This window comes from Salminus brasiliensis, chromosome 19, assembly GCF_030463535.1.
Source record: "Salminus brasiliensis chromosome 19, fSalBra1.hap2, whole genome shotgun sequence".
In the NCBI taxonomy this organism is placed as follows: domain Eukaryota; kingdom Metazoa; phylum Chordata; class Actinopteri; order Characiformes; family Bryconidae; genus Salminus; species Salminus brasiliensis.
Window position 1 is genome coordinate 2,585,271 of NC_132896.1, and position 13,788 is coordinate 2,599,058.

Here is a 13,788-nt window from a genome sequence, read left to right on the forward strand (position 1 = left end):
TAATTTTTATTAAAGCCATTTTTCATGTTCAGACAGATAGATAGATAGATAGATAGATAGATAGATAGATAGACAGACAGACAGACAGACAGACAGACAGACAGACAGATAGATAGATAGATAGATAGATAGGTAGGTAGATAGATAGATAGATAGATAGATAGATAGATAGATAGATAGACAGACAGACAGACAGACAGACAGATAGATAGATAGATAGATAGATAGATAGATAGATAGGTAGATAGATAGATAGATAGATATATAGATAGATAGATAGATAGGTAGATAGATAGATAAACTATAAAAATATACATTTTTGCAATAATATATATCACGCTGCTCTTCGTGTTTTACAGTGTTATGAACATATGTACAGAAATCCTTCATATAAATATTACAGTATTTTAATAAGGCCGTACAGTCTGCTTCAGGACTTTGATGTTTTGTTGGTCGGAAGTTTATTCATGTGTTCTTGAACCCAAGAGGCCGAAGGATCCGCACAGAATTCCTTTCCAATAACCGTCTTGAAGCTGTGATGACGACAAAAGCAGAACACTATTATAGCTTTTAACTCCCTGCACTGTAGAAATCATCAATCAGACCAGTTTCAAATGACGCAGTGTCTGATTACAGAGCGTTAACTGAGTTAACTCAACTAAGTTCAGTCAAAAATTCTCCTAACTCACACTTTTCACTTCTGCCTCTCAGTTAATTTAATAATACATACTGAGCTGAGCCTGAGCTGCAGCAGAAACCGATTAAATACTGTTTAATCAGATGTTTATTCTGTGGCTACGTCCCTCATCTGCAGAGTATAGCACCCCCTATCACATGTTGTCCCCAGACTGATACATACAATACACTACATAACACACAGTTCTGAGTAATGCAGTTAGACTGTAGGGCCGGTGTAGAGCTGTGTAATTACCCTACATAATTCCCAGTGCTGATTAATGCAGTTAGACCGTAGGGCCGGTGTAGAGCTGTGTAATTACACTACATAATACACGGTTCTAAGTAATGCAGTTAGACCATAGGGCTGGTCCAGAGCTGTGTAGTTATGCTACATAATTCACAGTGCTTAGTAATGCAGTTAGACTGTAGAGCCGGTCCTGAGCTGTGAAATTACACTACATAATTCCCAGTTCTAAATAAGGCAGTTAGACTGTAGGGCCAGTCCAGAGCTGCATAATTACACTACATGATACACAGTTCTGAATAAGGCAATTAGACCGCAGGGCCGGTCCAGAGCTGCTTAATTACGCTACATAACACACAGTTCTGGGTAAGGCAGTTAGACTATAGGGCCGGTCCAGAGCTGCATAATACACAGTTCTGAGTAAATTCATCTTTCAGTTCTTTCTCAGACACAGAAATGTATGTTCACAGCTCAAGGGTGCAGCAACTGTCTAACTGCCTCCTTGTCAAATGTCTGAGAATATGAAGGCGATCTAACCTGCAGATGGGAATAAACAGTGAACAGACTGAGGGGAGGAGCAACAGATAGTAAGTTCAGAGATTGAGCAGGTGATACTTACATAACAGCTTTGATCGGGCAGTTGCTGCTGGTCCTCCAGTAAGATGTGATGCGGCCCAATGGGATCTTCATCTTAACAAAATTAAAACAGCAACCTACTGGGATGCTGGTGCTTTCAGTGCCTGTGAAGCGTCAACATGCAGAGTTTCACAATAAAATAGACATTACAGCGCCAATGATATATGTATTAGATGAACAGGGCTAGAGCTATTAGTGAGACATCTGCAGGCCAACGGACACTCACCTCTACAGGTCAGCTGCAGAGAGGCGAGCAGCAGCATCACCAGCAGAGCCGACAGAGTCCTCATTAAAGCAGAAGTAGCCGGTTCAGAGAGAGGGAGTGATGCAGCAGAGGAGAGGAGAGATGAGTCCAAAGCTGGATGAGTGACCAGAGCCCCGTCATTTATACAGAGTAGAAGCTGAAATCCCCGACACCTCTGATGAAGCTGCAATTTCTCGGCATGTTCAGTTCCTGAAGTAGTGCACCATAACATCCTTCCTCTCCTCTCTTCACTGCTAGCACTCACTGTATGTGTGAACAACCTCAGCTATTTCAGACTGGCCGTCTGCTCCAAGAACCAGAGCTGATCTTCTGCTTCATTACAAATATGATGAGTTTTTAGATGATTGCAGATCCACCAGGCCATATTAACATAGTGGGCTTTTTAGAGGCCTGCAGCCACAGGCTACTGGCCACCAGAGGGCCTCACAAGAGTGAATGTGGATGGCCTTTGTGAAAGGAACGTGTGAGGAACATTATAGGCTTCTCAACCCAGAACATCACAGGATGAAAAAAGAGGAGCTACTTAACTCAATAAAGGTGTTGATGGTTAAATATGTGAATCAGCCACAACATTAGTACCACTGCCAGGTGACAAGTGAATAACCTTGACTATCTGGGTCCAGTAGCTCCTACCCAGGGGTGGATCTCCATATTAGGCAGCAAGTGAATAGCCAAGAAAAATGGACAAGCGTAAGAGTCTGAGCCAGATCTTTGACAAGAACCAGACTGAGATGTTCTAGATAGACAATGACTGGGTCATCAGAACATCTCCAGAACAGCAGCAAGCAGGTCTTGTGGGGTTGTGTTTGTTCTCTCCTGGTATGCAGTGGTCAGCACCTACCCCAAGTGCTCCAAGGAATGACAATGGGTGAACTGGTGACAGGGTCATGGGCACCTGAAGCTCATTGATGCTCATGGAGGCTCCACCCAACTCACACCTTACAGAACTTAAAGGATCTCCTGCTAAAGTCAGTTTTGGTTCCAGAGACCACAGCAGGACACTATCTTGTGAGGTCTTGGGGAGTCCATGCTCTGATGGGTCAGATATGCTGTGGACAAACTCAATGTTCGGCAGGTGGTTCTAATGTTATGCACTTTACATTCTATAGTCGCTGCTGATTAAATCATATCGCAATGGCAGAACTTTCAGACCCCAGAAGAGCTTCTGAGGGAAATCACACATGCTTATGAGAAGTAGAGCGACTGCAGGAAACCCTCACATCCTCTGCTGTGCTGTTTTCTACGAATGAAGTCAATCTCTGTGAGGAACTGGAAGCTCATCATAAACAAAATGTTCAGTCTAGTTCTGTAAACTGTGCTTCCACTCACTGGCCACTTTATTAGAAACCACTACCTTGTGCGCACACTCACTGTCCACTTTATTAGAAACACCTTTCTTGTGCTTCTACTCTCTGGCCACTTTATTAGAAACACCTTCCTTGTGCTTACACTCACTGGCCACTTTATTAGAAACACCTTCCTTCTGTTTCTACTCTCTGGCCACTTTATTAGAAACACCTTCCTTGTGCTTCCACTCACTGGCCACTTTATTAGAAACACTTACCCTGTGCTTCCACTCACTGGCCACTTTATTAGAAACCCTACCTTGTGCTTCCACTCACCGGCCACTTTATTAGAAACCCCTACTCTGTGCTTCTACTCACTGGCCACTTTATTAGAAACCCCTACTCTGTGCTTCTACTCACTGGCCACTTTATTAGAAACACCTACCGTGTGCTTCCACTAACTGGCCACTTTAATAAAAAACCCTACCTTGTGTTTCTACTCACTGGCCACTTTATTAGAAACCCCTAACCTATAGCTTCACTATATAGATGTACAGTTGCAGAGCTTCATCGCTGGTCAGAAACCGTTGTCGTCCAGATATTATTGGGGTGGAGGGTTGTTCTCAGCACAGTTGTGGTGTGTTGGTGGTAGTGTGTGTGTGTGTGTGGGTGGTATTAGGCCAAGCTGTGTTGCTGGGGTTTTACACGTCAGGAAGCGTGGGTCCATTACCCAAAAATATCCAGGCAAATGCAGCTCATGAAGAGGCAGTGCTAAAGTGGTGCTTGAGTGGGTATCATGGGTACAATGGGTACCATGCCCACCTGGACAATATATATATATATATGAATGGACAAAAGTATTGGGACACATTCATTGCTTCTTCTGAAATTAAGGCTATTAAAAAGAGTTTCTCCTGCTTTTGTTGGAGTAACTGTCTCTACTGTCCAGAGTCCAGAGAAGAAGACTTTCTACTAGATTGTGGAGCTGGAGCATTGCTGTGAGGATATGATTGCATTTAGCAACAAGAGCATTGTTAGTGAGGTCAGGATGTTGGATGATGATGATCACCACCCCACTTCATCATCCCCAACTCCCCAGCTCCTCATCCTAAAAGTACTGGATGGAGCTCCACCATCTCATCATTCCAGAGAACACAGTTCCTCCACTGCTCCACAGCTCAATGCTGGGGGGCTCTATACCCCTCTAGCCCACGCCTTGCATGAGTATTAATAGAACATGGTTTCAGTTTCTTGGGGCAGTTTCTGATCAAAGTCTAAAATTAATTGAGCTGAACTGCACACAGAAGTGACCTCATTGCAAAGAGGAAGGATGTTACTGTATCTGGAACTGATCCTACTGAGAAGATGGGGGTTTCACTCTGCTCCCACTCAGTATATTTACCGAGGTGCTGGTCAGGCATCCAGCACTGGACTCATCTCTCCTGTCCACAGCGACACCTCTCCAGCTCCTTCTCTCTCTGGGTGTGAACCGGCTGCTTCTGCTCCAATGAGGACTCTGTTGGTGGGGCTGCTGCTCAGCTCTCTCCAGCTGACCTGTAGTGGTGAGTGTCTGTCACAGTTTAACACTGGCCTGTATTACATGTTTTGAGGGGTTGCTTGTAAATCTCGTCTGGGGGTATTAACAGTGCGTTGTGCAGCTCTGAAGACTGCTGTATTTATCCATAATCATAATCCATATTATATTGGTCCATATATCTCTGCCTGCTGTGCTGTGAGTCTCAAACCCCTCTATATGTTGGCTTCTCTCAGGCACGGCTGGCATTGATGCCGTGAAACAGGACTGCTGTCCTAAGGTTACCACAATGAAGCTCCCAGTGGCGAGGATTGTATCCTACAGGACTGCAAGCAGCAACTGCGCTCAGAAAGCTGTGATGTGAGTATCACCTGATTTTTAATACTATTTATGGACTGAACAGAATTATATTAATATATTCTACCTACTGAATTCACTGAGCATTTCTGTAATTAGCTAAAATGTATCTAATGGAGCCACATCATCGTTCACTTTATCATAATTAATATATCTCACATTAGGACAGCACACATTATTAAAATCCCCTACCAAGCGCCTCCACTACCTGGCCACTTTATTAGAAACCCCTACTCTGTGCTTCCACTCACCTGGCCACTTTATTAGAAACACCTACCTTGTGCCTCCACTCACTGGCCACTTTATTAGAAACACCTACCTTGTGCTTCCACTCACTGGCCACTTTATTAGAAACACCTACCTTGTGCTTCCACTTACTGGCCACTTTATTAGAAACCCCTACCTTGTGCTTCCACTCACTGGCCACTTTATTAGAAACACCTACCTTGTGCTTCCACTTACTGGCCACTTTATTAGAAACACCTACCTTGTGCTTCTGCTCACTGGCCACTTTATTAGAAACACCTACCCTGTGCTTCCACACTCTGGCCACTTTATTAGAAACCCCTACCCTGTGCTTAGACACTCTGGTCACTTTATTAGAAACACCTACCCTGTGCTTAGACACTCTGGTTGCTTTATTAGAAACACCTACCCTGTGCTTCCACTCACTGGCCACTTTATTAGAAACACCTACCCTGTGCTTAGACACTCTGGTCACTTTATTAGAAACACCTACCCTGTGCTTCTACTCACTGGCCACTTTATTAGAAACCCCTACCCTGTGCTTAGACACTCTGGTCGCTTTATTAGAAACACCTACCCTGTGCTTAGACACTCTGGTCACTTTATTAGAAACACCTACCCTGTGCTTAGACACTCTGGTCACTTTATTAGAAACACCTACCCTGTGCTTCCACTCACTGGCCACTTTATTAGAAACACCTACTCTGTGCTTAGACACTCTGGTCACTTTATTAGAAACACCTACCCTGTGCTTAGACACTCTGGTCACTTTATTAGAAACACCTACCCTGTGCTTAGACACTCTGGTCACTTTATTAGAAACCCCTACCCTGTGCTTCTACTCACTCTGGTCACTTGGATTTTACAGAGTTGAGCTGAATTCTATGCTGAATGCTAGAACTGCTAGTCTCAGTTTTGCCACATGGGCTACATATAAAGTACAGACTATTAATATTAACCAGATTTGTTTAATTAATGGAGCTTTAATGTTCATTTTTGTTTCTCACAGCTTTCAGATGATCAGTGGAAATACCTTCTGTGTGGAGCCTACCTTGAGTTGGGTCGCAGGTCATATGAAAGCCGTGGACAAACGGAAAACTGCATCGTCAACAGCAAGATCCAACACATCCTCAAAACCCTGAAGCTGACCCTGGAAAGACTCTGTAAAGCATTAGAGCTCCACATGTACAGCAGAGTTCTGCAGCGTTGTACAGCTGGCCAGTAGATGTATTTTGTACAGATGTGTGTAGCATTTTGAGAAAACAGGAAGTACAAAGTGTTTAATATGATTTCTATTATTCTAATAAATGTTATTTTTCTCTAACGTCCCACTTCTGATCACTGACGTCTTCAGCAGTGTAGAGTAGTTTTCACTGGAAGTTAAATCTTTATTACGTTCTGATAAACCATTAAAGCCTCCTGATGATGATATTACTGTAGTAGTTTCCTGTACAGCTACCCACCTTCCACTCACTGGCCACTTTATTAGAAACACCTACCTTGTGTAAAAGTGGCCAGTGAGTAGAAGTACATAGTAGGTGTTTCTAATAAAGTGGCCACTGAGTGGAAGCACATAGTAGGTGTTTCTAATAAAGTGGCCACTGAGTGAAAGCACAAGGTAGGTGTTTCTAATAAAGTGGCCAGTGAGTGAAAGCACAAGGTAGGTGTTTCTAATAAAGTGGCCAGTGAGTGGAAGCACAAGGTAGGTGTTTCTAATAAAGTGGCCAGTGAGTGGAAGTACATAGTAGGTGTTTCTAATAAAGTGACCAGTGAGTGGAAGTACATAGTAGGTGTTTCTAATAAAGTGGCCAGTGAGTGGAAGCACAAGGTAGGTGTTTCTAATAAAGTGGCCAGTGAGTGGAAGTACATAGTAGGTGTTTCTAATAAAGTGACCAGTGAGTGGAAGTACATAGTAGGTGTTTCTAATAAAGTGGCCAGTGAGTGGAAGCACAAGGTGGGTGTTTCTAATAAAGTGGCCAGTGAGTATGAGCTTTTCAGGTTGCGATCCACCTCTGATCCCTAGGTCTGCTGTAGCTGGGTGCCATCTGGCGTCCTGCAGGCTCCATTAATAGAAATGAACCTCGGCTGCTCCGGACGAACTTCTATTTTTTTCAAAGACTGTCCTAGACGGAGTTCTCCAGGACTGGAGTTGTGCCCCCCTGGCTCAGAGCCTCGCTGTAAACGAGCCGCAGTAACAGCGGACGGTCGCAGAGCAGCAGGTAAAGAGTGAGTTAGATAACCTGTCAGAGGAGGAGGATCGGCTTCACTCTTCCTCATATTTTATTCCAGTATCTGCATTTGGGAACAGCTAACGTTCCTCCACCCCGTCTTTACTCTGGAATTAGAAACCAGACTATGCTGGAAATGCTCTGTTCTACCTGCAAGAGACCCAGACTCCTTTCTTTGGTTCTAAACCAGCTCTGAACAGCATATTCAGAACCCAGGAGGGGGCTTGTGCTAATGCTAATGCTAATGCTAATGCTAATGCTAATATACACACACACTAGGTGATCAGACTGCAGAGCTGTAGCTAAAGGAGCTGGGAGCTGAATGGTCAGGTAGATCTGTCAGACTGGACTGTGAGATATAATAAAACACTATAGAGTAGATCAGATTAAAATTTAGTCTGATTATAGAAACTGGTACTAAAGTAGGGATTTTACTGCTGTTTGCTGTTGAGGATGAGGATGAGCATGTTGTACCTAAGTTGTGGGGCTGTATTATTTACAGAAACACAAAGACCGCACTGGTTCAGGATCGGCTGAGAATCAATATTAAGAAACTCAGATCAGATCTGGCATAAAACAAAACCCTGGATCGGGACATCTCTAATTCTTTTACTTCAGTTAGGTCTAAAATTTAGATATCATAATATTAGAAAACTGTTGGTGTATTAATTTGTTCATACACTGAAAAAAGTGTGGAATTATTATTTTGATCTATTTATTTATTAAGAAACTGCCTCACCCCCAACATACAAACACAGCACCCTCCACCTCTTGCCAGGTGCCCTTTTGAATTTTGCCTTGGACTGTGCAGGTCTGTGTTATCATTGTAAACATAACAGGGTACTGGTCGTTACCTTCACCGCTGGACTCCTCTCTCCTCTCCTTAGCTGCATCACACTCTCTCTCCCGCTCCCCGTCTCTCTGGGTTTGAACCGGCTGCTTCTGCTTTAATGAGGACTTTGTCGGCTCTGCTGGTGCTGCTGCTGCTCGGCTCTCTGCAGCTGACCTGTAGAGGTGAGTGTCCATCACTGCTGTAAATATACTGAGAGTACACTGGTCAATCAGCAAGGTTGAGCAGATTAGTATTGGCCCGCATTATTTTTAGCCCTAGTAGGACTGTCTTTATCCATAATGATCATCTGTGAATCACGGTCCATATAGTTGTTCATATTTTTTTCTGAAATGAATGTGCTGGGAGTCTCAGACTGCTCTATATGTTGGCTTCTCTCAGGCACGGCTAACATTGATGCCGTGACACAGGAGTGCTGTCCTAAGGTTACCACAATTAAGCCCCCAGTGGCGAGGATTGTATCCTACAGGAATACGAACAGCAACTGCGCTCAGAAAGCTGTGATGTGAGTATCACCTGTTTGGGGCGTGGGGTGCCCTGAGTCTGAGAAGTCCTTCTTATATACTGTACAGAATGCTACTGAAATATTCAGAATACTGAAATCACTGGTCATTTCTGTAAGTAGCTAAAGAATACAGACCAGCACTGCGCTGAGTATAATAACGCCGAACTGAACGCCTAATCATCTTTGCCTTCATCATAATTAATATATCTCACATTAAGTCTAATATTGTACAGTTAAGACTGCTGTGAAAATATGATTAGCTTATTAAACTCACGTCTACACTCTTAAATATGTAGGTGCTTAATAAGGTTCTGTGAGTGATTTCACCCCCCAAAAAAACTCTTTTGGTTCCATTTATAATCGAGAGGTGAGAGAATCAAGGTCACGTGACGTAAAGATGTTATTCTTCTATGGCATCTTTTAAAGCATTATTATTAAGAGTGTTGAGGATATTTGAGGACACTGGCTCTTGTTTTAAGTAATTGTATGAAATTAGCTTGTTAATTCCAGAATATGTTTGCAGTGAGTTTCAATAACAGGAAAGGCAGATTTTACAGAGTTGAGCTGAATTCTATACTGAATGCTAGAACTGCTAGTCTCAGTTTTGCCACATGGGCTACATATAAAGTACAGACTATTAATATTAACCAGATTTGTTTAATTAATGGAGCTTTAATGTTCATTTTTGTTTCTCACAGGTTTAAGATGATCAGTGGAAATACCTTCTGTGTGGAGCCTACCTTGAGTTGGGTCGCAGGTCATATGAAAGCCGTGGACAAACGGAAAACTGCATCGTCAACAGCAAGATCCAACACATCCTCAAAACCCTGAAGCTGACCCTGGAAAGACTCTGTAAAGCATTAGAGCTCCACATGTACAGCAGAGTTCTGCAGCGTTGTACAGCTGGCCAGTAGATGTATTTTGTACAGATGTGTGTAGCATTGTGAGAAAACAGGAAGTACAAAGTGTTTAATATGATTTCTATTATTCTAATAAATGTTATTCCAGTTTTCACTGGAAGTTAAATCTTTATTACGTTCTGATAAATCATTAAAGCCTCCTGATGATGATATTACTGTAGTAGTTTCCTGTACAGCTACCCACCTTCCACTCACTGGCCACTTTATTAGAAACCCCTACCTTGTGCTTGTGTGTTTGTGTGTGTGTGTAGTATTAGGCACAGCAGCCAAAGCACTTCAAAGTGTCAAAGATAACTTTGACACTTGGAACACCGCAGACTAAACTCGGACTAAACTCAGACTGAACTCAATCTAAACTCAGACTGAACTCAATCTAAACTCAGACTGAACTCAATCTAAACTCAGACTAAAACTCAGACTGAACATAGCACCACTCCACCCCATCAGAGCTTCTACAGAAAACCCTGGCATCAGTCAGACCTTATTCCTTGCTTTTTAAGAATGTGGGATATTCCTTTGCTTTCTAAGAATGTGGGATATTCCTTTGCTTTCTAAGAATGTGGGATATTCCTTTGCTTTCTATGAACGTCCTCCGTGTGTGGGGAGAGAGCTGCTTTCATTCAGCAGAAGACTGAGGTAGTGAAAGCTCACACGTTTCTTCATTCTGTGATTCTGGGTATCACTTTATTAGGGAAGGACTTCCTCTTCTGTGGGGATTTGACACATTTTAAAAGCTGAATAGTTTCCACATGAAAACAATGAAGCAGAGATTTCAGCTTTTGTGTGAAATTTGGTACCCAAATCAGACCCCATTCGTTTTCCAACCACCAGTTGTATTACTGAGGAGTAGGGGGCAGTGGTGGCTTAGCGGTTAGAGCTCCGGGCTATTGATGACAGGGTTGTGGGTTTGATACCCAGGCTCGGCAAGCTGCCACTTCTGGGCCCTTGAGCAAGGCCCTTCACCCTCTCTGCTCTGCGGGGACTGGAGTTGGCTGCCCACCACTGTGTGTGTGTGTGTGTGTGTGTGTGTGTGTGTGTGTGTGTGTGTGTGTGTGTGTGTGTGTGTGTGTGTGTGTGTGTGTGTACTACCACTAATAGTCGAATGACACATTTCTCTGTACATAGTGATAAATCCCTTAGCCCCACTAGCTTGTCCCTGTAGGTACTGAGTAATACACCTTAGTGTAGTGTGATAAGCCTTGGAGTGTTAAGGGGTTAATTTCCTTTAAATTAACCTGTTATTTGTCTTTACCTCACAAGTCTCAATATCACATGGACAGAAGGATCAGCAAGCTGGTTTGGGCAAAGCTAAGACTATGACTAAATCCCAGTGAAAAAATGCAGTAAAAACATCAGACCTAAATTTAATTCACTAATTAATTTAAGTTAAGAGATTAAGACTCAACCAACACAACAGCAGCACCTGGACGAGGTGCCACAGATTTAAATTCATATTAAAATATCTAGAAAATTTGATATATCAGGGTATTTCCAGTTAAGGTGCCTCACAACTACAAACTTTTCAATATGGGCAAAAATCTAACCCAGCCCATACTCACCAGCAGGGGCGCTGCCAGGGGTTTTGGGCAACATTCATTGATATTACACTGGGTGCCACAACTCTAACCTTTTTTGGGCCCCTGTCAGTCACAGGCCTTTAAACCTCGCCCTTAACCTGCTCCTTCTCACCAGTGCTATTCTGTTTACTTCTTTTAAAAGTAGTTATTTATACTCTGTAAAGTTGATAATATTTAGTGTAGAGGTGTCTCAAATAGGCTGAGACAGGCTGCAGGTGCAGGCTGCGGAGCGGTGATATTTAGGGTGTTCCAACCACTCACAGTTCAAAGAACAGACAGGGGTCAACATACAGGCCGGCAGAAGATTTACAGGACATGCAACTTCTGGGTATGACTGGGTTCTGCTGCCTGCCTACAGAGGGCCAGGTTCTCCTAAATGCCCCTGCTGTGTGGATTCGGCTGTATTTGCTGGAACCCTTTTTACCCTTTCCCCCTTCCTTTCTGTTCCTCTTTTCAGACGGTCTCTTCCAGCGCTCTGCTTCTGCTTCTGCTGTTCTTTTACTCAGTACTATGTGTAAACTTGTGAACACCAGTCTGATATCCTTGAAGGAAAACAATTTCTTGAAATTAAGCGTTTATAGAAAAATGGGACTTTGTGATCTGAATATGTGCAATATTGTTATTGCTTCTCACTGGTTGAGAAGGTCACGAGACTTCAATGACCTGTGGGCCTCCTGTAACCTGGTATTGTATTAAATTCAAAGACAGCTTCCTCAGGGGAACCCAAGCTTGATTTCACTGGAAGTAAACATCATTGTTGATATAATCTCACAAAAGAAGACAATATATATATATATATATATATTTTTTTTTATTAATTTATTTTTTCTTTGTATGGGACATAATCCCCGCCTCAGGGCTTTGGGATATATCATATATATATAGTAAAGTGCCACCACAGTTATTGCACACATTAAATTTAACCAAAATCTTAAATGGATAAATAAGAGTTAAGCAGAAAAAATGAAAAACATGAGTGGGAGCATCTGTAACAGGCTGCATTCACACAAAAAAGGAGCAAATATCTCACAATGAAAAGGGGACAAGAACTGAACCCTGAGGTACGCCATAAATAACAAGCATTGTGAAATACTGGAGAGATACTGGGGTGAAGTAATCTAGCAAAAGACAACATTACAAAGTGTAAATAAGAGGTTTGTGTGGTAGAGATATATGCGGCAGGTCAGAGCGACTCAGAGCGAGGAAATATATATATATATATATATATATATATATATATATATATATATATATATATATATATATATATAATTCATTGCATTTCATCCCAAAATACATTTCACAGACTAAATGTATTTCAAAATATATTGCCTATATACCACAAATATTTACACTAACTTTAAAATCTATGGGGAAATATTAATCACAGAGCATATCTAAGTTAGGTATCAGCAAATATATTATATACAGCAAAAACAGGATTTCTTTTTTTTTCACAAGAACCAAAACAAATGTGTTCATATTAATGGTGTCAATCTGTTAAAAAGTTGATTAGCATCAATCACAACAATATTCTGTGATTAATTCTGATTAATCACAAGTTTAAATGTTGGCTTGCACAAAAAAATGTGTGCCTAATAAATTGTCTGGAGGAATCTGATTTATTTTCTTATAATATCTCTGTGTAGTTTTGAGAACTTTAGCCTAAAACACGACAAACCTCGAACCCAGAAGCTTTAATAAAAAAAAACTTCAACAATTCTACAAAAGAGATAAATTAAGTGTAATCCACCCTCTAAGCTCAACAGTAGCGACACTGCGCTTCCATCACTAAATAAAATCTCTAATACGTCACAAGAGAGAGCGAATAGGTTAAAGTTGAATGACAGCACTAATTCATAAATATTCATTGCCCATTTTAATTTTACACCAAAAATATTATTTTAAACAATAACTTTAAAAAGATTTTCAAAGGATACATTTTGGCCTTTTTCATTCTTAGCCCATTTCCTGAGGTTTTAAGGGAATTAATTTTTTCTTAAATGTTATTATTTGTAAGTAAAAATAGGTTAGGGATTAATGTTACTTTACTAAATTAGACCTAAATATATATCTTAAGCTTAATACTCATAATACATTTTCTGGAATACAAAATAAAATATTAATAAATATTGAAAGATCATGTCACCATCCTATTCATTCAGAACTGCATTTTAAAGCACATTAAGTCTATATTGCTTTTTTCTGAACTGAGCTCATCGTTCAGAAGATGGAGGTAGTGAAACTGAAGACTACAGGAAGCATTTCCAAAAGACTGCACTGAAGATTTCCTCTTTTGTGTGGCAGTTTAACCAAATTCAGACGCTTTCAAACCACCAATACTCTTTATTTCTCTTTCTTCTATAGTCGCCCTGACCTGCCTCATATATCTCTACCACACAAACCTCTTATTTACACTTTGTAATGTTGTCTTTTGCTACATTACTTCACCCCAGTATCTC

The 13,788-nt window shown here is 41.5% G+C and overlaps 3 protein-coding genes and 1 long non-coding RNA gene across 4 annotated transcripts in view; 2 read left to right on the forward strand and 2 right to left on the reverse strand.

Annotated features, from left to right (window-relative positions):
- LOC140541519 (uncharacterized) overlaps positions 1-13,788 on the reverse strand; it is a 34,904-nt gene that overhangs the window by 12,789 nt on the left and 8,327 nt on the right. The window lies entirely within an intron of this gene.
- LOC140540793 (monocyte chemotactic protein 1B-like) lies at positions 347-1,900 on the reverse strand. Its single transcript, XM_072663219.1, has 3 exons — positions 1,785-1,900; positions 1,542-1,662; positions 347-533 (listed from the first exon to the last, which is right to left on the reverse strand). The coding sequence occupies exons 1-3, from the start codon at positions 1,846-1,848 to the stop codon at positions 431-433; spliced, it is 288 nt and encodes a 95-aa protein (XP_072519320.1). The 5' UTR covers positions 1,849-1,900; the 3' UTR covers positions 347-430.
- LOC140540795 (uncharacterized) lies at positions 4,563-6,561 on the forward strand. Its single transcript, XR_011977890.1, has 3 exons — positions 4,563-4,671; positions 4,880-5,003; positions 6,256-6,561. It is a non-coding gene; the product is annotated as an uncharacterized lncRNA (long non-coding RNA).
- LOC140540794 (monocyte chemotactic protein 1B-like) lies at positions 8,425-9,801 on the forward strand. Its single transcript, XM_072663220.1, has 3 exons — positions 8,425-8,488; positions 8,706-8,829; positions 9,528-9,801. The coding sequence occupies exons 1-3, from the start codon at positions 8,425-8,427 to the stop codon at positions 9,658-9,660; spliced, it is 321 nt and encodes a 106-aa protein (XP_072519321.1). The 3' UTR covers positions 9,661-9,801.

Excerpts from the sequence above, each read along its gene's own strand:
- LOC140540793 (XM_072663219.1), bottom strand. The coding sequence starts at position 1,848 with ATGAGGACTCTGTCGGCTCTGCTGGTGATGCTGCTGCTCGCCTCTCTG. Across the intron at positions 1,663-1,784 it reads TCTGCAGCTGACCTGTAGAG|GCACTGAAAGCACCAGCATC; the intron begins GTGAGTGTCCGT and ends GACGCTTCACAG. Across the intron at positions 534-1,541 it reads TGCCCGATCAAAGCTGTTAT|CTTCAAGACGGTTATTGGAA; the intron begins GTAAGTATCACC and ends TCGTCATCACAG.
- LOC140540794 (XM_072663220.1), top strand. The coding sequence starts at position 8,425 with ATGAGGACTTTGTCGGCTCTGCTGGTGCTGCTGCTGCTCGGCTCTCTG. Across the intron at positions 8,489-8,705 it reads TCTGCAGCTGACCTGTAGAG|GCACGGCTAACATTGATGCC; the intron begins GTGAGTGTCCAT and ends GGCTTCTCTCAG. Across the intron at positions 8,830-9,527 it reads TGCGCTCAGAAAGCTGTGAT|GTTTAAGATGATCAGTGGAA; the intron begins GTGAGTATCACC and ends TGTTTCTCACAG.